General features: G+C 37.7%; 1 protein-coding gene across 2 annotated transcripts; it reads right to left on the reverse strand.

Annotated features, from left to right (window-relative positions):
* Positions 1-661: 661 nt before the first annotated feature.
* On the reverse strand, positions 662-11,235 carry gata4 (GATA binding protein 4). 2 transcript variants are annotated; one of them, XM_034302045.2, is made up of 7 exons: positions 10,444-11,235; positions 7,824-7,862; positions 4,403-4,569; positions 2,953-3,078; positions 2,495-2,576; positions 1,131-1,261; positions 662-1,025 (listed from the first exon to the last, which is right to left on the reverse strand). In XM_034302045.2, exons 1-7 carry the CDS (start codon positions 10,955-10,957, stop codon positions 912-914), a joined length of 1,173 nt encoding a protein of 390 aa, XP_034157936.1. In that variant the 5' UTR covers positions 10,958-11,235; the 3' UTR covers positions 662-911. The 2 variants fall into 2 exon arrangements, with proteins under 2 accessions (XP_034157936.1, XP_026774201.1); XM_026918400.3 differs by lacking the exon at positions 7,824-7,862 and having other exon boundaries at positions 10,444-11,234.
* Positions 11,236-25,907: the final 14,672 nt, after the last annotated feature.

Here is a 25,907-nt window from a genome sequence, read left to right on the forward strand (position 1 = left end):
ATTAGGTGTTCTTCTTAAAATTAAAAAATGTTGAATTAAATCAAGAATTTGCAGTGCATCATTTTTCATTAATTATTGAAAGAGAGATTTTGGTTCATGATAAATTGTGACACTGAAATGCTGTTCCAGTTTTCTGTGCCCTGTTTTTTTTTTTTTTCTCATTTCTTAATTCCAATAAGAGGAAATGACAGGCCTCTTACTGTCACATTGTTTATGTAGGTGTATTACATGTGTATTACTTTATATCAAATAACTATTTGACAAATTCACAGTTATGTGCAGTATTAATAGATGTTGCTTACTATGGGTGTTTAATGCTCTCAAAGTCAAACTGTAACTCAAACAGGATAGGTTTTGACCGTATGAGGAGTGCTTTATATATCCTCTTTAAGAGAATTCTCTCTTGAATCAGCTTTTTTTCTTTATTTGAAGAGCTGATTCTCAGACAGGGAGTGTACTTTTTATATATAATGAAAGTTAGCACAGCTAGTAGTAAACACATACAGGTTTTCAGTATTAGAACACTGAGAGCAATGAATTATAGAAATAAAGGCACATGGGTTTGTTTAGTTGTCACTGTATAAATACTGAAGACACTTTATCAGTGGAGTAATTCCAGCAGTCTGTGAGTATTTGAGCAGGTTACGTTCCTGTACGTTGGTCTCAGGTATCAGGCATGTTGCTTCACTGACCCTTGTTTTGCCCGATTGGTTTCTCGACAGTTTAGGGTTCTTTTGCTTTCTGTCAGTTCTGAGTTCCACTGTTCTTACAGTATCTTCCACTGTGTCCTGGTTGTGTTTGACGTGTTTTAGATGGTTTCTTTTTGGCTTGCCCATTCAGTCCCTTTTGCTGTCACTGGTTCGGTACTAGACCTGATGGAAACTGCAACGTTTGACTGAAAGACAGCAGGTTCATGTGAGAATCAGGCTGTTCCAAGGCTCATTTTTGGAGCTGGGTGCTACAGTATGGGCTCCTGGAGAGAGCTTCAGCGATGAAGCCCCACCTTGGCCTCCCATGTATGAGATCTAGATAGAAAGCACCAGTAGTTATTATTAGTACTCCTCAACATCAAGCATGCACATGTCTGATAAACCAAACTAAAGTGCAAATAGGCAGTCTTGTGCACTCACCTGTGCATGTATGTTATGATGGGAAAAGAGAGTGGGCGTGTCTGGCTCAGTCTTGATTGGACGGGGTTCTACTGCGTTGCCACCAGTGCCGGCTGCATTAGAAGGGGCGTGGCCATCATTCCCAGGGTTTCCTGTCAATCATCATGTAAGCAATCTTTATTATTTGTTCATTTTTATTTATCATTGACTAGTAATTTTTTTTTCACTTTTTTCATCCCCATGTGTCTGTTAGAACAGGGGTTCTCAAACTTTTTGATTGTAAAAAAAAATATAAAAAATTCCACAAACCCCCTCAGTACAGATTTATTTTATGAACATAATCCAGCTACTCAATTCATAAGCCTCATTTAGCAAGCTGGAAACAATTCGTAAATAAATTTGTTCTTATCTATATTTGACTTTACAGGCGATTGGCATTTACAAAGTACACATGTGAGTATGAACAAAATCAGTGTTACTGAAATGGGAATTTTTCGTTTGGTTTGGCGTACAAAAATGTTTACACACAACTTTACTAAAAGATTGAGAAATTAGACGCATTATTCTGGCTGTTTATTAGAGGTTTTTGTTCCTGAACTTTCCAACCACAGAACACATGTTTAGTAAAATTGTCATTAGATTGAAATTTACATAATTTATAAGCCTAGTTGTTTTTAACCGATAGAAGTTTGGCTTAAACTTAAAACTGACTTAAAATTCAAGTGACCATTTAAATAGGCTAATGATAATAAAAGCCCAGTACACAATGGGGTCCAAAAGTCTGACAGCATTAGTGAAAATGCTTCTGTTTGGAATTCTTTTTCAATCTAACACAAAGGTTTCCATTACAAATAACATTATCAGCAAGAACTTGTGAAAAGTAGAATTTTAGAAATATTTACGTGAATTTCAGAAGTTCTTACGTTCACTTTTTGCTTTAATGACAGTGTGTACTTGTAAAACCTGATGATCCATTTTTATATAAAATCCATCAGCGTGTCATCTGAACGCGTACTTCAATGGAAGGGATAAGACTCGTGGAAAATCTGACCTTTTCATGGTCAACATCACAAATTTGCTTACATTTAAATAGTGTCCGAGAAATTGTGGAACATCTTGAATATTGAATAGTTTTTGTTTCAGAAGTTTCAGATTTCTAAAACTTTCTACTTATTTTTGCTTTAAAAAAAAATAAAAATCCCAGACTTTCAGTTTGGTCTCAGACTTTTGGACCCCACTGTATATACAGTAACTTTGATAATGTTGTGATGTTATTCCTAAGTAAAAAAAAATAATAATTTGGCCCCCTGGCTACGCTTCACTGTCCCCTGGGGGTTCCCTAGCACCTGCTTTGAGAACCACAGTGTAAGAAGACACTTTCATACCAGGCTTGGACTTGTTGAGGTTTTTGGGTTTGCGCTTGCGTGTCTGAATACCTTCCTTTTTCATGGCAAGAGGACGAGGAACCTGTGTTGAAGAAAATTTGTTCAAAATTTGTGATTCACTGGTGGCAGTAAGCCTACATATCAAGACTTTGTATGTAAAGCCATATCTGCTTTGACCTTATTGAGAATCAAAACCTTATGGCTCAGTGTATTAAAATCAAAAATGTATGTTTATTATAGAGAACTGTATTATTCCAAGATCTTGAAATAGCGATGCATACACATAATATATAGATTTCTTTAAAGATTTTATATTTAATAATGTCGTAAGTGTAGAACATCCATCTTTTGGCCTAGTGTCTCCTTATGCTGGCACTAGTTTAATCATGACTCCAGTTAATTTTGATTTTGAAGTCTGTCATCACATGTATTGAAAATATTGTTGCTCTGGCTCTCACCCCATGTAGTTTCATGTAGAGGCCACAGGCATTGCACACAGGCTCTCCTTCTGCATTTCGTCTCCACAGAGTGGTGGTTGTGGTGTGGCAGTTAGTACAGGAAAGGCCCACTCTCCTGGAAGCAGACTGAGTGGGAGTGTGAAAGAAAAAGAGAAAGAGACAGCTGTTATTTTCTGGTGCGTTATTTTTTTCTTAAAGACCGCAGTGCTGCTCAGACTAGCTCTTCCTTCCTGAACTTTCTGAATTCGTGCATAGCAATGGAAGATTTTTGAGATTTAATAGATAAGAACAAATAATTTAAAGATTTAGGGTAGTAATATAAACAAAATAGTGTATAAGTATATGCTTTGACTTATGATTTCTTATGCAACAGAAAAGCGTTCACCCTATCATTGGGAGCAAAATTGGCTATGCTGTCTGGGTAGGAGGGATCACATTACTCTCCACCCTGTCAATCACAGTGACACCAGCCAATGGCAAGCATCTGAGAGCTCAAGTACGGTATGTGGAAAAGGGTAGATAGTGCTTTCCTCTGAGTTTGTTATGCTGCTCTGTGAAGTGGCAGTTTGAAAAAATGTGCTTGGCTGGCTTGACGTGTCTAGGAGGAGCATGTCTTGACAGAAGAACAAATTTGGGAGAAAATGAGGGAAAAAAACAGAAAAAAAAAATCTTTCTATCTACATTTTTTCTAGTTTATAATTTGCAGTGTTTTGCTGTTGTTGGTGACGTTGCTTATTTAAGTTGTGACCATCACTTCAAGTTCTTCAAGACCTCAAGTTGAGTTCCTCATGGCTATGAATTAATAAATTAAGGCCATGAGTTAAGTTTCTCGACATCTTGTGGTAACCGTTGTATTTTAAAAATGACTGCGATACAGAGAAATCAATTGAATTAGATCAATGGGTCCACAGGAACCAAGGCATGGAGATGAATGACAATATTAACACTTGGAATGATGTATAAAGACATAATGGTATTCAGTTGTGGATACACCATTAGTTTGTGTCACCTTAAGCAAATTCTCCAAGTGAAAAGGCTTTTTTTTTGCCTGTTCCTCCCAAATAATTAACTAAGGGCCACATAATTCATAGATACATAGAACCTAACGTCCACTTTGTTAGTAGCCTCATATGTGGCCTTAATATATTAATTCATAGCCAAGCCTTATTACAAAATAACCACCATGTCACCTCAGCACCTATTTTTGCTTTCTATCAAATGATTTAATTCTATTTGTTTGCATAATATACAGTACTTTTACATTTACTGTATGTTACTATAGCTTTAATTGTACTATAGCCTTTGTTGTTCTTTCTTTCCAGCTGCTCATCTACTAGCTCATGTGGGTAAGGATGTAAGGATCACACATACTAATAAGACACTACTTTCACAGTTATGCTTTTTACATCCGAACACAAATAAATGATGTAGCAAACTGGATGTGACTCACAAGTCGTCTCTGGGGTTTGATCAGTGGCCTGTTGATGCCATTCATCTTGTGGTAGAGTCCGCACGCATTACACAGGTAATGACCAGTCCCATCTCGCCGCCACAAAGGAGTGGACATGGCCCCACAGTTCACACACTCTCGGCCTTCTGCGAAATCATCGAACAGATCTAAAAGACAGTGAGGGAGAAAGATAAAGAAAACATTCAAGTGGTTCACATGGTCAAACCAGTGATGGAAAGGGTTTTGGAGTGACGTATCCTGAAATTGTTGCGCTGTTTATCTGTTTATTCCACGCCTACCTTGTAACATTTAACTGTTATTGAAATGTGTGGTACTTGGAGTACTATAACCTTTTAAAAACACACTGAAATGAGTTTGGTACTTGCTGTAGTTTTTATTACACTTTTCTAATAGTATCCTAGCAGTCTTAGCCTAGACCTGCTTCTATGTAGAGTGATTTTTATCCTTCCACAAAATCATAAAAAAAAAACAACAAAAAAAACAAAATCTGTAGCTTATAGTGCTAAAAATGCTAACATATGCTGTAACACTTTCTTTTATTGGTTCGCTAGCTACTCATACACATTATTTACTAGCTGTTCATTTACCTTGTTGCATGTAAGCATGGCTAGCATTACCCTTGCTAACTATATATACAGAACACACACACCAGCCTTCCACAAGAGAATCTGCTATGGAGTTAGCTGTAAAAGTTTATACACTAACAAAGCTATCTGGAGAAATTATAACTAGAATAATCGTTGTAGTTAGGAAATTAGTTGAGTAGTCAGTTTAAGGGGTTGTGGCCTGGGGAGCTGACAATTAGTAGAGTTAACATACAGTTATTTTTTAAAATACCATCTACTTATATTCGGATATCAGCAGAAAATGCTGGATCAGATAGCTGAGGAAAAAAAGCAGCGGTTGTATTTTGTAACAAGCTATTTCTTTTCCTGTTTGAATTTTTAAAGTGATGTTCACGTTATATTGTTACATATATTGTTGTACACAGTTCTTTGATTTTACTTTTGCACTGGCAAATTTAGTTGGCTCACTTACGTGAATTCTTTCAAACACACATTGGATTGACTTAAGATTTCAGTATCTGTATCATACTAAAATAAAGTGCTTCATGCCATCACTACGGTCCATCCCTAACCCAAGCAAAATGAAAAAGCCCATCCAGCAAGCGTTAGTCTATTAAACAGATAAGGCAACAACTGTTGTCTGTTTTGACCAGCAGGAGGGGTCATTTCTCATGTTTTACCCTCAGGGTCTGCTGGCGGTTCTGCTTTTTCTCTGTGTGAGACAGGTCCTCTTTCGATAACAAAAAGCTGCTCTGTATATAGAGCAGAAAAATTGAGCTAATCTTTATAAATGGAAACAACACAAAGTGCCTGAGAGGACCATGAAGGACTGATCAGTGTGGACAAAAGGAATAAAAGAGAGGAACAAACAAACAAAGTCAAACAAAAAAAAAAAGTTTATGAATATACCTGTCACAAAAGTGAGCAACTTTGCTTCTGCAAAATATTGTACATTCCTAATGTACAGGAAGATATGATAAACAGGGAACTAAATATTAAATATTAACTAAACAATGAATATGTTATCAGTGGTGGAATGAAAAGTGAGAAAAGGGGAAAGGTATTATTCTTTTTTTTTTTTTAGCATGAAAACTGAAATGAATTCTTTAGTGTGAAGGTTTTTTTCATAGAAAAAAAAATGAAGTGGAAATAACAGACATATCTGAATATTTCTTTCTGCATCATATAAAAAGTATTGTTAAGCATTGGGAAAAATACGTATTGTTAAGCATTGGGAAAAATATCCTGGGACGTAGTGTGTGCATATGTAAAATATAAACTTATCTCAGGTTAAAATCATAGAAGGAGGTTATATAATATACAACAATAACAGTACTGCTGTGTCAGTACTGTAATATAAATGGTAGCTGTGAAGAAAGTTCATGAAAATTTCAGAGCTGGTAAATATTTATTAATTTTTGTTTAATCAATGTTGTATACCAAAATGCTCTGGAATAAAGATGAGTACCTCACTTAACTTGTACTACAACTACAATAACTTACACCTGCCACTTTATTAGGAACACCTGCACCCCTGCTTATTCATGCAATTATCCATTCAGCCAATCATCCAGCAGCAATTAGCTTCGACCGTGGCATGATTGTTGGTACCAGATGAGATGATTTGAGTATTTCATAAATCTGTCCATTAGCAGATAGGCTACAGGAGCAGAAGACAACACTGGGTTCCATAACAGGAATCTGAGGCTACAGTGGGAACGAAACTGGACAGTCAATAAGTATCAAAATTGTCATAGCTTCGATCTACATTTCAGATAACCCCTGGTTCTCTCTAAGGAATTTGGATGTTGCAGAACTGGAGACACACAATGGCCTTTTTCCAAGGTTCTCAGCAAAACGGCTACAGTCCTAACCTTGAGACTGGTGAGAGACAGCACACACAAGAAGAACAATGAACAAAAGAACATTGGCACCATCAGTGCAAAATCAGTTCATGCTCTCGCCATACACAGTACAAACATGCGGATGCTTTTATTGGCGTTTCTGTAAATCAGCCTCACTGAGATACTGATAGAGTTATTCACATTACTCCTTACTGGCAATTACAGGATTCCACAAAGCACAGTAATGACAAGATTATGAACTGTCAAAATATTTATACTTCCTGATTGATTATAGATACAAAGCATACTGGAAATAGATGCATTGAGGTATGATTTCCATGAAGGAAAATATCTTAAGCCTAATTAGACAGAGTAGGGTTTTGGATCAGTATATAATCTGGTGTGTGTCATATTGCTCATTAAAACAGCAGCTGATTCCAGCATTTTTAATGTTTCATGCGTGGCTTGCTTTGTGGAAATCTCAACTAACAACTAACTAACAATGAACAACTTTTGTCAGTATTTATCAGTAATTGATTTATTTAGCATATTATTACTTAATTTGTTAGCCTACACTGTAAAAAGCAGCTGTAAGTTTACAGTATTTTATATCAAATACTATTATGAATAAATAATAAATATAACTAATAATATAAAGAGCAGACAATGCAATGCATAGTGGGATATTTTTGGTAGGAGTGAGAATGGTAAAAATTCTCCTTGTGTTGATCTTGAGTTTATTATATGCTTGTAAAAAGTTGACTCAGTGCACACTGATTGAGCTAGTTGTGATGGCTCAGTGGTTAAAGCTTTGAGTGACAGCTTAAAAGGTTGTGTGTTCAAATCCCAGCACTGCCACGGCCATGGCTGAGTCCTTGAGCAAGATCTTTATTTGCTTTTTTTTTTTTTTTTTTTTTTTTTTTTTTAAAAAAAAGCATCAGACAAATGAGCTTACATGTTTTATTTTATACTATAATTAGATGTATTTACCAGTATTTTGCTTGCAAGATGCATGTTTCCAGTAATACACTGTAAAAAAAAACAACAGGATTTATTTGTCAGTAAATTACTGTAAATTTTACAGGAAATATTTTACAGTGTCTCAGACTAACTCTTTCAGGACTGGTGACACTTAGAATGATTTTTTAGATGAATTGTACTTCTTCAGGATGTAGTCTTAATAACAACTTGAAAATGTCCTATTTTTCTAACGTTTCTGAGTGTGAGATGAAATATTTGTCGGTTTTATTTGGTGGTAATTGTAGAGATCAGATGGACTTTAGGGGCAGGTCATTCTGGTCACCACAGAGTGTGTTGTTTCAACACAGCGGACTTTGCTGCGGACTTTTCACTTTTGTGAAAGAAGAATTTCACTGTGGCAAACATAATAATTCCTACCAAGATAAACCCAAATGCGCCCCATCTCCATTTTGGCCCTTATTTTTAGTGCTGACTTAGTCATTATTAGCTGCTCAAAGTCCACTGCTGTTCCCCACTGATAGATAGCAAACTGATAGAGGTGCAAGAGATGCTCTTCTGTTCACATCCAGAGCAATAAGCCAGAAACAGTCCACAATCCACAAAGCAGTGATCCAATCAATCTGGAACATCAGGAGTGTGTGATTAGATAAGAGAGGGCTAATATTTAAGCCTGCCTTATTATTTAGGCTATTAGTCACGTGTTTGTCAGATTCTTAGTGCTCTTCTCTTCTCCTGCATGAGTATTACTGATGAAAAGAATAACTCACAGAGGTCTTAGTGTAACCCTTGGGTCTGTTTGATTCTTTCGGTTTCTTAATTCGTGATTTAAGAAATCCTAAAAATTAGTCTGATAACAAATCTCAGGTGGACAGAATTCAGTATTGTTTAGTTGTTTATTTGCTGTAAATAGAGCTTTGTCATTTTGTCGCAGCTGTTATCATTTTTAAAGCTTACAATGTAATTTTGTGACATAAATAAAAAAAACAATCAAATTTTGCTTCACAGGAGACAGAAGTGTGTAAAATAATTTTAATTGCTTTAGGATTATTTAGCCTGCTCCTTTTAATTCACTTTCCCGACGTGAAAACATTTCGGTTATAAGAAATAAATAAATAAATAAATAAATAAATAAACGCACAAGTCTCCTAGTCGTTTCTTTTCCTGAACACACCGTCACGAGGCCATAAATTACAATTTAATAAAATTATTGTGATTATTGTGTCTGTTGTTTGAATCACAAACTCTGCTCACGAGTCCAACACTTTCGATTTCACTGTTTAACTAGAAACAACTCGGTGTAATTAACTCATTTATTGTAATTCAGATTAATTCAATTTAATTCAGATTTCATGCGTTAAATTCATCGCGTGCATTAATTAAAATTATACGAAAATGTATTTATTTATTTCTTTGATCAGCTGTGTCACATCTCAGTCACATCTCAGTCACATCTCTGCTGATTTTGGATTTTTCATACAAGTCAAAAAAACAAACAAATAAACAACAACATACAAACATATTTTAAGATGATTTCAAAGATTGTTTGTTGGAAGCTATTCGGATCGCATCTAGATGATATTTTTAAACTAACTACGGCTTAAAAAACTGAATTATTTGTTGTAATTCCATGCAGGAAATGAATTTTAATTTAAGTTGGCTATTTTTCTTAGTTATATCCAAAAATATTGCGTATGCGCGTGATGTATAGAGAATGGAAATATTCTGCGTAAATCATGTGTAATGAAAATAATTTAGAATAATTAAAAAAATTAAAAAAGGAAAAGGACATCTATCTAATACTACTACTACTACTACTACTACTACTACTACTACTAATAATAATAATCTAGCTGTTTTTTATGGCTGAGGGAATTTACTGAAATAATTTTTACTTGCAGTTTTAATAGATTAAATCTCTCATTTTTAAGTAGACAAATTAAACATTTGTTAAAGTGGCCGTCAAATAAATTAGAAACATGACATTAAATAATAATAATAATAATAATAGTAATAATAATAATAATAATAATAATAATAATAATAATAAGCCTTTTAAAGGTTAGAGGCCTGACAACATCTATAAAATCGCCGAGCAAATCTTTATTATCATTCAGTTTGGATATCTTGCTGTAATACTGATTTAAAATGGTAATTTAGAAAACTTTTTTTAGGTTGTAAAATAACTGGAGATGATGTTAAAAATCTTAGAATTTGTGAGGATTTTAACCTTGTGCATGCCACTGATTGTTTCAGCAATGTAAAGGATTATTTGTGGAATAGATTATCAGTGTGTGTCAGTGTGTATGGGTTTTATACATATCTTATCATCCATCCGTTTATCTAGTGCAGTTTTAAGATCTTAAAGCTTCCTTAAATCTATGGCTCGTTCTTTCATACAGGATAAAAACCTCTAATGTTTAATAAGCCTCATGTTTACTGATTAATTTGGCAGATCTCTGAAGCTGACATTCATGGAAGGTCCTTATGTAAGTACAGTAAATTTGGCCTAAGAGCTCTTGCAATAAAAGTAGCTTTATTTCCTGATTCCGTTACCGTGCAGAAACGGGGCTCGAGGACACGTTCATGGCGCAGTGCTTGGCTCTAATCATTATTGGAAAAAGTTTCTTACCCAGGTTTGGGTGCCTCGCCGCGCCGGTCGGCCCTGCAGACTGCAGACTATGAAGCACCGAGCCGTCGAAATGGGACGCGGCCCACGTTCCCCCGACGCTCGGACTCACGTAGGCGGGATAGGGAGCGGGATAGGACGAGCCCAGGCCGCGCGCGCTGTAATGCTCCCGTCCGTTTGAGGTGACGTTCAACGGGCTTGTGTAAGTGGCGCTTTCCCTCGCGCCCGAGCTCATGGGCGGGCTGGCGGAGAACGTGAAGCGCGGAGACACCGGAGAATGGTGCGTCCCGGTCGTGTTGTACGACGCCACGGGGTCCGAGCCTGGTTGAGCCCAGGCCGAGTGACTCGAGGCCGGGTTGCTCTGCTGGGACGCAGCGCTGTGCGGCTGCAGGTACGGCAGCGCGGGGATCACGGGGGCGACGCGCGTGCTCGGCACGTACACCGGCGACGCAGCGTTGTGCACGAAACTCGGCTCGTAGGAACCCGGGTTCGTAGCCATGCTTAGACCTTGATACATGTCCGTGGTGAGCTGTGGACGAGGTGAGGTGATAATCCGCTCACGGAACCGCAGGGCTCGCTCCCAGTGCAGAGCTGCAGACTGATTACCGGTGACTTTCTCTTCCCCGGGACATTTTACTGCGCCACGCGCTCCAGCAACCTCTACCTGTTCAGGAGGAAGGAGGGAGAGCGCGGAGTGGGGATGGAGTGAGAGAACGTTGACTGGGGTGGAGAAATCTCTCTCTCTCTCTCTGTCTCTGTCTCTCTCTCTGTGTCTCTCTCTCTGCTGTTTTAACACCCGTGTTTCTGCAACTTTTTACTCATTTCTCCGCCCTATGCAAATTCCTTGTTCCATGTTTCTGTTTAACCAACAATCTGTCAATAAACTACATCTTCAGCACGGTACTGAACTGCAGTTCTGCACAACTGAAGCTCTACCTGATGTTTTTTTCTTGGGAAATCTTTCTGTATCCAGCGTGGTTCTGAAATCTTTCCATCTGTTTGTGCGTAAAATCAGTGGTGGATGTAGATCTCTGGGTTTGTTTTGAACCTACAGAATATCAGGAGAAATGGGACAGTAAGATCCTGGTATCTTCTGAGAGCTGACATTTAGAAAAGGACTAAATGAAACGCAAAACATTTACATGCTCACGTTTTTCTTTAAACACAGCATGGAGGTGTCAGATTGTAGAATACAAATCACAGGCTACTGCAGATCATGTTTAAAAAAATCTAAAGATAAGACAAGAGGAGACAACAACAACAACAACAACAACAATGTTATTATCGTGAATAACGGGACGATTACTATTATTATTATTATTATTATTATTATTATTATTACACCATAGCATTAACAATACATGTATAAAGTTACAGTGATTTAAAAATTATAAATAAATGTAATAAATTTTCGTTTGTCTTTGAATTTAATAATGAATTCATTAGCCTATAGTAGGGTAGGTTAGTTGGGATACTAATCCACTAAAGCGAAAATCCTGCAATAACACATACATAGTGAGCATAAAATAGATAAAATTAATAAAACAATTTAATTACAAAGAAAGAAAAAATGGTTTTATAACTATATAATACTGCTGAAAAGGTTTCGAAATTATCTAATAATGCACAATAATAATTTATACATTTTGTTCACTATTAACAAAAATCCTAATAATAAATGATGACAACGACAATAATAATAATAATAATAATAATAATAATAATAATAATAATAATAATGACAGCAGCAATACTACTAATACTAATACTAATACTAATAATAATTATAATGACAGCAGCAATACTACTACTACTACTACTACTACTAATAATAATAATAATAATTATTATTATTATTGCTGCTGTTGTTGTTGTTATTATTATGTGGAATATTCAGTCATTCAGTAAACTTGTCAGGAACATCAGGAATGATGGATGGTCCTGCTTGTTACTGAAGGCCGTTGTGCGACGCTGCTATTGTCCAGCTCCGAGTGTGTCGGAAGTCTTGAAGTTGTTGTTGTGGGCAGATTTATGGCTAACAACCTGCATCCTTAAAACAGGGCTTTTCAAACTTTTTTGCTGCTAGGGACCACTTTAAAATAAATTCCACAGACCTCCTCAATGTTTACTTTATTAAAATAATCAAACTAATCAAATATTAAGCTCATAGACAGTAATCCAAACATAATATCATATTCTGGCTATTTATTGGAGCCGTAAAGTTTTTAAATTCCTGAACTTTCCATCAGCAGAACACATTAGGGTTGAAGTTGACACTATTTATAGACCTACTTGGTTGCGAAGTTTGGATTAAACCCATTTAATTTCAAGTGATTAGTCAATCTAATAAGTATAAGAGCCTAATAATTACATATAATAGAAAAAAAAAATCAGGTGCCTCCAGGCACCACTTTGAGAAACACTGCCTTAGAGCATTTCATTGTCTCTAAGCTTACCTGAACGCCAATAACCCTCGATATCATAAAGTATATTCATAGAAAAAAATTAAGGAACACATACACCTGTAAATTATTGTTTCATATTATCTGGCTTTGCACTGTGTGTGGTGCTTTAAGTGGGTGCAGTTCTTGATTTTCAGAAACAAAAACTGGTCATATTTTCTGGTCGTAGCTCGTGTACACTCCACTGAGAGAAAAGCTGAGCAGAGGAGAATAAGCAGGACTCTCCATATCTTCATTTCCTTCTCTTGCTCTCCGTCTCCATCCCTAAAAGCCATAGACTCCCTGGGTCCTACTCCCTGCTGTCTGAGACACAAGGTCACAGAGATGCCAAAAGTCAGTGCGATGCCAATCAGATAAACCAACAAGCGGGAGATCACGAGCCTGAGAGGAACACTCTCTTGTCCATTCAAAAAGAAAGTTCTTTGAAAGGTTTCTGTTGATCCAGAAATGACCTCAAGAAGGTTATGTGCTTCAGGGAGTTGTTCTGGAATCAAAAGTAATTTAAAATGATAATTAATTATAATTGATTTATAATTAATTTGGTCAAAAAATCCAAATAAAAAGCCAGAAAGCCAGTATGATATTTTATGGCATGATATATAAATTTCTTAAAAGATGAATTCATTTCACATTAAACAAATCTTTCACATCAGAGTGTTTTATGACCTGGTCACTCTTATTCAATGTTAAAATGCAAGGTGGGGGAAGTATATTAGAGCGAAGCGTTCCTGTTCTGTCACTCACACACACACACACACACACACACACATCCTACATTATATTAGAGTTTACCTGTGCTCCCTCCCCTATTAGTGAAAGGTTAATTTGCACAATATTACCCTAATGGGAATGTAAAATTATTAATGTGTAACTTTTAACTGCTGATAATTCTGAAGAAACTGTAATGTTGGCCGTAGAGTTGAAGGGTCCATGCTGACTAATGAGAACAGTCCCTCAGAATGACTTTTGCCCAAAGTTCTGCAAAACAAAGATCAAATTATTATCAGTCTATTAGGATATGTCCAAGTGGTTTGGTCATTAAAAGTCTCAAGATTGTTTCGTAATACTATATTGAGGAATTATAGGAAATTGCATGTGTGTGTGTGTGTGTGTGTGTGAGAGAGAGAGAGAGAGAGAGAGAAAGAGAGCATCAACAGACGTCTGTCTGAAAAACGAAGTCTAAAAAACTCCTCAGCAGCGCCTGTGTGATGCCTAAAGGCCAGAATGCTGTCAGCATGTGTATGAACGAGGTGCCGGTTGAAGGAATGGAAGGGGCAGATAGAGGAAGCGAGATGGAGGAGTGACAGAGTTCAGGGATGAAGCTGTTTGTTTAAGGAGAAAAGTATTTCGATTGCTGTCAGAGAGAAAGCGAAGAAGGAATGAAAAGATGGGAAACGGGATGAATGCGAATGCGGATGTCTACTGTGCGTATTCCTGAGTCTCCTATGAGCAGGACATATCTCTATTAGTCCTGACATGAGACAGCATGGCTGTAGGGATGGGGAAGGGGGGTGGTAGTGGTCAGTGGCCTCTCTTCCTGAGGGCCATAGTTCCTGGACCGCTGGCTCCAGGAAGAGCATTTCAGATCGTCTTTAAAAAAAAAAAAACACACTCAATCATTCCCCCCATAAATATCCGTCCCTTTTTTTCCTCCAGTGGCCTGTGATTAAATCATATTTCTTTTTTTCACCTATTTTTGCTTGTTGACCTTGTTGATTTCTTCACCTCACTACACTTCCATTGATCTGTGAATGTGTGTGTGTGTGTGTGTGTGTGTGTGTGTGTGTGTGTGGAATGAAACAGAGCCTGATCAATGGGCTTTGTGTACGGCAGAGACAGGACTATTTGGACAACACTCACCAGCACATTCTCTGAGCTTATCTGAACATGCCACTATCTCATGAAATCAATTATACCTGAATCAGGCCAAGTGGATGCCCTGCGTGAGTGTCTATATGCAGAGCCATGCTCAGGCTCTCGTTGACCAACACTGACTGAGTTTAATCATGTCTATCTGTCACAGAAGTAATGGGTCTATCTGAGAGGCCTCTGACCTGTTCATCAAACCATCAGGTGAAACATTATTGGAGGAGGTTATCTACTTTTGGAACTACTTGTGGACTTAATCAATGTTTTACACAACACTCAAGCATAACTGTTTGCTTATATAGAAATATTTAATGGCAGTGTTGTGGCAGGTTATGACCTTCTGTGTTTTTTTGTTGTTCTAAAGTCTCAGAGTAATGGGTTTGGGGATTAGCTTTTTGTTTGCCATGCTCTGGTGAATGTTTGGTGTAGTCACTTCAAAACACATACGCTTCTTCTTTTGCTCTAACAGAAAAAGATATTTAAGATTAAGATATTAGAGCACAGACGCTACACGTTAGCAGAAAAGAGAGAGAGAATGGTATAGTATGTGTGAGAGATACATACTGCACTTAATTTGATGCAGCATTTAAGATGTGAGAGAGGGGAAAAAAAGACAACAGGTTGCTTTTTCTCTCTGAGGGTGTGGTATGGAGGTCACAAGCAGAGATTGGCTCTTCAGTGCTATTTATTTCATGGTCATTTTATCCACAATTTGTTTTATTTATAGCCCTAGTGGTAGTGAAGGAGTGAGAGCAGGAGAGAGAATTGGATGGAGGTGAGATGAAGAGGGGGGGCTGGGATCCCAGGACCTCACCCTGAGATAAGAACCGACCAAAGTCCGAGCAAACACTAGGCCAGCAGTCCACTGAGCCACTGATAACAACAGCCTCACTAGTCCACTAGTCTCACTACTGTGGTAGTGAATAGTGGCATATTTTTAACTATTCTACCTCCATCAGATGCATAGCATGCATAGAAGTGGAGTGTGGATCATCCATAGACTGACCTATGCATTACGTTGTCAAGTCTAGACAAGGCAATTCATCCCAAGTGCACAGTAGGATGCAATACTGTATAGCTACTGAAGCAATATGTGCACATGTGCATATGTGGTGCAAATAGTGTGGCAAGGGTAGTCCAAAATAACAGAACAACAAGATTAAAGAGGGAAAGAATGAGGAAAACAGCAGATGAAAGCAGGAGAGCTTGAAGTGGAAAGAGGAAATATTGCAATTATTAGCACTGCCTTTGCCACTCCTTGGTTAGGAATGTGTACAGTATTAGCATTAGTGTGCATTGTGGAATAACAAAAGAGACAGGGCAAAAAATGCATGAAAAATATATCTTATAGATACACTTACGTCCAACTTTGCTACACACAGTACCTTGTTAGTATGCAGGTACACAATTACTGACTACAGATCATGCACCTTTTCCAGACACAGCTTGTGTTGATCATTTTTAAGCCCTTCATCAGTGTTAGTTCTGACCTGGATATATTTTAGGTTGGTAGAATGTGGCTCAACTCAGTAGCAGTGTCTCTCTCTCTCTCTCTCTCTCTCTCTCACACACACACACACACACAACCGTACCACCACTGTGACCTACCCCAATAACATCTGGTCACTGGTGATCCTACGGTGGTCGCTTTTCTCTGATGGATGGGGTTGAGATGGCCTGACATTATTATATATAATAAAACATGGGTTACTGTGAGTACTTGTATTAAAAAAGTATTATTGAAATGCACTGTTGGTTTGCACTAACTCTGTTTTTACCGTGCCACTACGTCTAATCTGCTGTTATGTTTTTCTCTGGTCTGTTGGTGTGAGCCTAACATTGCTAATTCATGTCAGATTTAATTGCTATGTACAGTATATCCATCTCCTTAGTGAGTAAGGAGTACGATAAGTATTAAAGAACATTAAGGTGAGACATTAAAGGTAGAGAAAACGTTGAGAAAAGATTGCATCTATCTGCAGTAATAAATAAAAAACCCAACACGAAACCCAACAGAAACACTTTTATTTCCCTGTATTTCATCTATTTTTCTATATTCATAACCAAAAATCCTTCTAAGTAGCCTCAATTCATAAAACTTCACAAATTCATACCTATCCCTATTTTATGGAGTCCTCTGTTTCTTCGTGGAAGCTCATTTCTGACAGGCACAAAAGAAAAAAAATCGCAAACAAATTTTTTTTTTTTTGCAGCAGCAGCAGCAGTATGTCAAAATTCTGTCTTATTATTTCATAATTCAGATTTAACATCTCAAAATCTTTTGACTTATCTTAAATGTTTGGCTTATTATCTCAAAATTCTGACTTCTTATTTTAAAAATTCTGGTTTATTTCAAAAGTGTGACTCTTGTCTAAAACTTCATGCTTATCTCAAAAAATCTGAATTATTTTTTTGAAAAATCCAACTTATAATCATCTCAAAAGTCTGACTTATTATTATCTCAAAATTCTGACTTATTATGTCACAGTTTTGACTTAAAAACCTAAGTTATTGACTTATTATATCAAAAACCTTACTTATTATTTCAAAGTCTTGACTAATTATCTCAGAATTTTGACTTATTATCTTAAAAATCAGAATTATTATCCAACACTTTGACTTATCATCTCAAAATTCTATCTTATTATCTCAAAAGTCTGACTTATCTCACAGGTTTGACTTTTCATCCTATAATATTGACTTATTATCTCAAAATGCTGACTTACTATCTCAAAATTGGACTTCTTATCAAGATTTTGAGTTATTATTAATGGGCCTCCATACTATTTAGAAGGATATTATGAAGAAATTTCTCAAAATGTTGATAATTGTTGCATGTATGTTTTTCCTCCCAATATGCTGGATAGAAATGACTCACTGCTTTAACACACTGCTAGGTCTCTGTTTCTCCTCTGAAGTCCTCCTTAGTCAGGAGTTACACAGCTCATGAAACTGCACTTCACAAGTTTTTGGTGCTGCAGGGAATTTCTAGCCATCTAACAGCTCTGGTGTGGCTATGAAAGCCCATTTCTGCCAGGTAGAAAGAAAAAAAATTGGTATCTCAATATAAAAATGTATATTGTTTCAGTTTTTTTTAGACATTTCTAACTGCCAAGTCAAGTTTGGGATTAGTTAATAGGGGCTAGCCCTAGACGTTTGAGTCCATCTTCAGATATTGATCACTTGCCTCTTCCATCCGTTCACACAGTGATGTCACTAACTGAAGAGAATTTATTTACTGGATGGTACATAGTAAATGTTTAACTGGAATAGCAGGGATTGTGTACTATAAGTATGAATTCATACTTATATTTTGAACAGATATCTATGTTAGCTATTAAAAATATGTCTTTGACATTGTGAAAAGGACAGTTAGGTATTTAATCATTAAATTCAACTGTGGCAAGTGTGTATACACATGTATATGTTTGTCAGGGTGTGTAAGTCTTATTTCCCACTTGAAATCGACAGCACAAGGACGGCGCTCACACAGACACACATACACACACACGCACAAAATTTTTTTCTGTTTTCAACATGATGCTTACTGTAGCTAATTCATGCCTACAACCTAAGACTATCTTATAAAGAGAAAAATTCACCTCTTGTTTGTGAGGATATTTGTTCCGTTCAGGTCCACACAGAGGGCTAAATACCTGTTTTCACACACACACAATGGCAGGAAATAATAGGAGAAGGGTGTCTCTCAATCCACCAGGTCATACAACATACAACCTGATAACAGAGGGAATATTCCTGTTTGTCATGGAGGATAAGGACATCCGATACACACACACACAAACACACACACATCTCCAACATATACTGACACATCAACAACATTTTTGTCTATTTACCTGCTCTATCTGTAAGTGCAGTGATGGGAAACATATGCATACACATAGAGAAGACTGAGCTGTTGGACAATGTGAATACTCGTTACCTCAATCAGACACACAACAAGCAAATATTACTCGGATCATCCGAACAGTGCAATAGGTCCTACTATATATTACACTGTATGCTTTACTAGACAGTTTAAATAGTTTGCTCATTATGCTTTCTGACATGCCTGTCAAGGCAGGGATGATAACACGAATACACATATAACTGCTGTCTTACAGGAAAATAAGTCACATCAGTGCTGAATCTCTCTCTCTGTCTCTCTCTCTCTCACACACACACACACACACACACACACACCCAGAGGATGGAGAAGAAGAGCTGTTGGAGGATCTGCTGGAACAATAGGGCTCAGCAGCCTGTCCCCTTATCAGTCTGAGGCCTTATCGAGCCCTGTCTCTGTTAGTGTTACCCCCCCAGCACCCCCCGGACCCCCTTATCACCCCCGGCTGACGTCAGGGCTCCTGGGCGGAATGCTGGAGACGGACCCTGATAGCGCCGCTCGACTGTGGGAACAGCTATCTAGACAAAAATGCGCATCAAGCAGATGAGAGCCATAAGAACGATTCTATCTGTTAGGGGTGTATATAAGAATCCTATAGATGCACGGACGCACGGCGGATTAATTCCACACGTTTAGCGGACTATGAATATGCATCAACGCTCTAACCACACAAATGATGAGAGATTAGTTATGGGTATAGTCATTATAAGAAGGCAAAATTCAATTTTCATAGTTTTTGGGGTCTCACTAACTAAGCAAACTGGAAATAATGTGAAATAGACATAAAGTGGCCACTTAGCGTCTGTTTTTGCTTATGGTTGAAGATCTTTGATCAATGTGTATTAATGTTAACGTATGTTAAAACCTGAGGAACCTTAAAACCTCTATCCTGACGAAAAGCAGGACTTTCATAGAGGAGGCTGTTATGACTTGCTGCGGTTTGGAAGCACTTTATACTAATCAGGATTGGATCCGGGGCCTATCCTGGGAACACTTGTGCAGCTAGGAGGGAATACACCCTGGATGGGATGTCAGTTCATCACAGGAAACTGCACACACACACACGCACATTCACACGTAGTGTAATTTTAGTGTAGCTAATCCACCTTTTATCATGTTTTCAGGAGGTGGGAGGAAACCAGAGAGCTCAGAGGAAAACCAGGCGAACATGTAGAGAACCTGTGAAACTCACAGACAATAACCTGAGCTCAGGATCGAACCCTGACCCTGTGAGGCGGCAATGCTACACGCTGCACCGATGTGTCACCTGTGTATTTTTCCCCCAAAAATACACAACGTACTGTGCATCACGGAAACCGAGATTCATGTGATTCTGGTGGATTTTATAGCCGACACTCGCACCAGAGAGTTCAGCAGCTAGAATTTCTCTGCAGCATCAAAGACATACAGTATATGTTTTATATGAACAGTAATACATTTTATTATGAAATAAATGAATATATCACTCTTTCTCCTACGTTTTGAGCATCAGGTTAATATTATTAGAAATGTAAGACAAAAGACCCCCAAAAAATTTGAATTACAAAAAAATACAAACAAACCTATTTGTGATTACTTGCTTATAGTGGGCTATGTATCTGATGCCTATCTTTGTTACCATGGTTTGTTATCACGGTAAAAACAGCACTGTTATATATCTGAATGTTAAAAAAATATATAGTATCATCTAGAACCATAGCATTATGGAAATTTAGAGCAGCAATGCACAATTAAGCAATATCGCACAATCAAGAGTGCGATTATACTGAACATCAGCAGAATATCCGATAGTCAGTATAACCGTATGATTGCGAGTGCAATATTGCTTTTATAAAACAGTTATATAAACAAGAAATTAATATCGAGTAAGTGACGTTTCAGAAACAACATGGCCAAATGTTTTGTTTATTTTTGCTCCGTTAGTGGAAATACATTCCGAAGAAGCCACGCTCACTTTATAGCACAGTGGCTAGCTGGCTAGCGAGCTCGCGATGATTTGTACATTAAAGGTGCTTTGGTAAAATTGGCTTCCCTTCTTCCTTTTCATCTTCTTCTGAGGAGGTTTCATATCTTAAGTCAAAAGTTATATTCATGTATAAAAATGTATGGTCTGCTATGTGCATTATGATTTCACTAACTCTACTGTAGTAACCGTTTTGAACTAGGAAGTGGAATTTTATGTGGTGAAGACAGACGAACGGCGTGATACACACAATGAAACATGTCAGTGAGGTTATGGGAAATATAAGCACTCTTGGAACGCCGCTCGACCAATAAAATTAGTGGACCAGTACACTGTTTTATAATAGTTAAGTAAAAATGGCAAAGGTTTTCCATCCATAAATCAGCACAGAGTCAAACAGAACCTGAACTGAAATCAGAGACAACAGAGTGATAGAGAGTGAAAAATGATTAGCCTTAAGCGTGCCTTCATCCCTAAGCGTATACTGACCTAAACTAGAGTGCATATTTTATTCAATATGAATTCAACTCAAGTGAATGTACAGATGAGGATTTTGTGAGGAAAAAGCCTATGACTGTTTGTCATTTCATAGCAGTGCTGAGCTTCATAAAGCAGTTTCTCTGACAAACAAGTCTTATCTTAACCTCTGGACTAAGCCTAGTCAAGTTCGTGATGGATAGTTCTATCACATAGTATAATAACAAAAATATTATAGCATATCATCATTTAAAATAACAATAAAGCGGGAATATTTATGAACTGAAAGATCACAGGCTATAAATCTTTGAGTGAAAGCAAAGCCGTTTCTCCCAGAAAGCAATATATTTCTATGGTATGTGAGTGTGTGGACATTGGGTTAAGGGGATACTTAAGGTTTCCTGGCCATCATCATTTGGACTGTGTGTGTGTGTAAGTGTGTGTGTGTGTGTGTGTGTGTGTGTGAAAGAGAGAGAGAGAACAGGTGCCAGAAGCACAGGGCCATCCACATTAGTTTACGCAGGTGTAAAATTCCCACAGCTCTTCCACGCTAACTAAAGAACTAATAATAGTCACTTTTTCAGAGGACTTTTCTCCTGCTGTAACTACGTCATATTTCATTTCATTCTGCTCATGTGTAAGCTGAGTGGTACAGTATCCACTCTCTAACACTCTCTCTCTCTCTTTCTCTCTCTACATATCTCTGTCTTGCTCCCACTGCATGACCTGCTCAAGGCGTGAGGAGGAATGAGGGAGGAGGAGGAGGAGAAACATGGCCTTGAGTTTCAAACAGAGAGAAGGGAGTTATGTCTCCCAGCCTCTCACATCCTTCTTCTCTCTCTTTCACAGATTTCTCCCTCACTCTCTTTGTTAGACACACACTCCCTAAATTTCTTTAGCAGCTGCCATGGCCTTGGGTGTAAATAATGTGGAGAGAGAGAGAGAGAGAGAGAGAGAGAGAGAAAGGGATGGGGAGGACTGAGGCATTTAAAAGCTTTATTTTGGTTTTGAACTTTTCTGTTGTTGGTAGCGAGTACTAAAGTGTGATTATTTCAGATGCTATTTACTCACTCATTCACTCTCACTCACTCACTCACTCACTCACTCACTCACTCACTCTTAACTCTCTCACTCATTCTCACTCATTCTCACTCACTCACTCACTCTCACTCACTCACTCACTCACTCACTCTCACTCACTCTTAACTCTCTCACTCATTCTCACTCATTCTCACTCATTCACTCTCTCACTCACTCACTCACTCACTCTCACTCACTCTTAACTCTCTCAGTCATTCTCACTCATTCACTCTCTCACTCACTCACTCACTCACTACTAACTCACTCACTCACTCACTCACTCTCACTCATTCAGCCTCACTCACTCACTCACTCACTCTCACTCATTCACTCACTCACTCACTATTAACTCACTCATTCACTCTCACTCACTATTAATTCTCTCACTCACTCACTCACTCACTATTAACTCTCTCACTCACTCTTACTCACTCACTATTAACTCACTCTCACTCATTCAGTCTCACTCACTCACTCTTAACTCACTCATTCAATCACTCACTCTTACTCACTCACTATTAACTCACTCATTCACTCTCACTCACTCACTCACTCACTATTAACTCACTCACTCACTCACTCTAACTCACTCTAACTCACTCACTCATTCACTTTCACTCACTCACCTACATTAACTCACTTACTCACTTTCACTCACTCACTTATTTTGACTAATTCACTCACTCACTCACTCACTCACTCAATTCAACAATCAATCTCACAGTTAATGATTCCAACAATCACTCAGTCATATATGCACTCACTTATGCATACTCTCACTTATTCACTCATTCGTGCACTTACTCACTCACTCATTCACACAGGTATGCACTTGCTCACTCACTCATTCACATTAGCCAAGCACAATATCTTCCACAAGGAGGTGCTGCTAATGCTAAGGGCGTATTCACACTTGCACTAGATGTGGCATTGCCACTGGGATCCTGTAGGACCCACGATAAAAAAAAACCAACAGCTGATTTTGTGAGTGTGGGGTGTTTTGCTCTCATGCAGGTGGAAGACGGTCATGATTAAAAATCACAGGAGAAGAAGAGATATCACACAGCTACTGTGAATGGTTTTATTTTATAAAGCAGAAATGTTAAGCAACCAAGCAAATGTATTGCTATTTATTAATAATAAGCTCAAACATTCTGATGAAATGCAGTGTAGCTTGCTTCATGGTGGTCTGTTCACTGTTCACTCTTTGCCTCTGGGTCATCTAAACTAAAGTCAGACTGTAGAAGCTTATCCGACGATGTAACATTTGTGTCCAAAAAGTAGTCTTCATTTGCAATGAGTCAGCATTTTGGCACTGAATCTCAAAAATTAATCAAATCATATAAGCCATGGCGCCATTATATTTAGATTTATTCATTTACTTATTTAGCAAACGTTTTGATCTGAAGCATTCCAACTACCTTGAATCATTTACATCACCAACATGCAGCAAGAATGAAGTAAGTTTTTTAGCTTTAAGTATTCATAATAATGTTTCTGTAGGAGTTGTGTGTTTTGAGAAACCTGAGAGTTATACGGCCCGTGATAAACCCTCCAAGCATAATTTGGAGAGCTTCTTAACCTGTTCGCTTTCCCTATCCAGCCAAACCCATGTTACAGTTATTGGTCATTAACCCTCCTCCATCTTTTGGAAGGAAAAAAAAAGGAAAGAAACTTTGTTCTCCCTCTCCAAACCTCCAGAAGTGGCCTGATAAGAGTCCATTAGTCTTTATAATTAGTTTGGAATAGTTGGAGCGTGCTGTCTTGAGCCAGTTTAAACTCCACCCTGGCTCAGTGCCAGAGCAGTGTAAACTGACAGCATGGAAACATTGCCCAGACACACAAGTGTGCGTGAAGTGTGTGAAAGTGTGCATGTGTGTGTGTGTGTTTGTGTGATGGAATGAATCATAATCAGTCCACTTGAATAAATGTAGTAAGCATTGTGTGGGGCACTGTCGACCTGCCAATAGAGGAAGAGAGGAACTATGCTGAAAAGTCTGAGAAGGAATGAAATAAGGAAATAAGAAGAAGTGGAAGAAAGTAGTATATCACTGAGCTAATGAGCAGGAGGAGGAGGAGGAGGAGGAGGAGGAGGAAGGCAAACCTCTCAGTGTTTACCTGCCCTGTCAAGACCTGCCTGTGAACCCACTATGTCCACACAGGCAGGAGATACAATAACATGGCTCCTGTTCACACAAAATCGCACACCTGCACACACCATTCCATGTTCAGCATAGTTCCTCTCTTCCTCTGCTACAGTAAGGTGAGTTATACTGAGCTGTGAGCTCGTTGCTTTCTCATGATCTGCTATGATGCGGAAGTGATCTGGTGGCTTACTAGCACAACAGCAACAGCAACAACAACAACAACAACAGCAATACCACTTATCCTCTTAAATAAACATTTTAACTATAGTGATCCACTTGGGTTAAAAGGCCAAAATGCAGCCAAGCCATCAGAGATGCTGTGATTTAAAAAATTTTTTTTTTTTTAGAAGTTTTAATAAGACACTGTTGATCTTCTTTAAAAATTAGATGACTTTTCATAGTTCAAGCATACTGTTACTGTTGCTTAGAGTATATTTAACCCTCCAGACCTGCATGACATGCTGGTAAATCTTTGACAGTTTTGTGACCCCTCTAAACTCTTCTCTTTCATAGAACACTCAAACAGACCTGAGGCACTAATATTACAACCCCAAAATGATTATTACATTGCCATAAATCCAAAAGCGACACTGCAGCGGGGCTTTATGACCGCAATTTATGAAGTAGGGTTTGCTGAGACCTGAGTCAGACATGGCCAATTTTAACCAAGGCCAACAGAAACATAAGGACAAAATATAACTTTGAGATATAACTGAGGCTTTCAGCGGAAGGCAACAGCTCGAGCGAGCATTTTTCCCATGCATGACATTAAGTAAGTTTGCTCCACTCTGCAGTTCATTCAACTCTTTTAACTCTTAAAAGGTGGAAAATAATTAACTACGTGTACTCCTGCTGAAGTACCTGAATACATGGTTTACTACTGTAATGGTACTTTTTGAGTATTATTAAATCATGATTGTTTTTTTTTTATAAAAATTTGAGAGAAATGCTAGAATTTGTCTGTTTGCAACAGCAAAAACGTTCAGTTTTACCAAAGATTTAGGTGAATTTATTTCAGGTTTTTTATGTTTATTGAATTCTAATTATATTTACACCAGATGACACTATTCCTGCACTGAATTCAACATAATTTGATCAAAGACACTTATCATTTGATCCATTTTTCCTTAAAATACTCTGTTCCACTGTGGCGTTAAAGTTGTTGCTTAGCAACTTTATTTTCCACTACGGCCTGAACAATGATTTTGTCCCTAAAGCTGTCATTTTAATGGAAGTCCTGATTAATGGAAGACTTTAAGCAAATTTAGAGACAATATGTGCATTTCAAAAATAATTTAATTTTGTGACCCAATCACATCATTGCTAGATATGTAGAAAACTGTGTAGCTAGAAACATGTATAAATTAACACGCGCTCTCTAGCTAGCTAATGAACCTAACAAACTACTGAACCTCCACCAGCATTTGGCTAAGATAGCTAGCCAGGAAGCATTATTATTTTTTTAAATACTGTTGATAATGAAGGTGGTGGTCACTTCAGCATAGTTCATTAGTTAAGATAAGGTTAGTTAAGATAAGAACAGAATAGAAAATAGAATATTT

The sequence above is a fragment of the Pangasianodon hypophthalmus genome, chromosome 30 (assembly GCF_027358585.1).
Source record: "Pangasianodon hypophthalmus isolate fPanHyp1 chromosome 30, fPanHyp1.pri, whole genome shotgun sequence".
NCBI classification, from domain to species: domain Eukaryota; kingdom Metazoa; phylum Chordata; class Actinopteri; order Siluriformes; family Pangasiidae; genus Pangasianodon; species Pangasianodon hypophthalmus.

Bases quoted from the DNA above. Each gene is read 5' to 3' on its own strand.
- gata4 (XM_034302045.2), bottom strand. From the start codon at position 10,957: ATGTATCAAGGTCTAAGCATGGCTACGAACCCGGGTTCCTACGAGCCG. The intron at 7,863-10,443 runs GTAAGAAACTTT...TTTTTTTTACAG, and splicing joins GGCGAGGCACCCAAACCTGG to TGTATTACTGGAAACATGCA. The intron at 2,577-2,952 runs GTGAGAGCCAGA...TCTTCAACACAG, and splicing joins TCTACATGAAACTACATGGG to GTTCCTCGTCCTCTTGCCAT.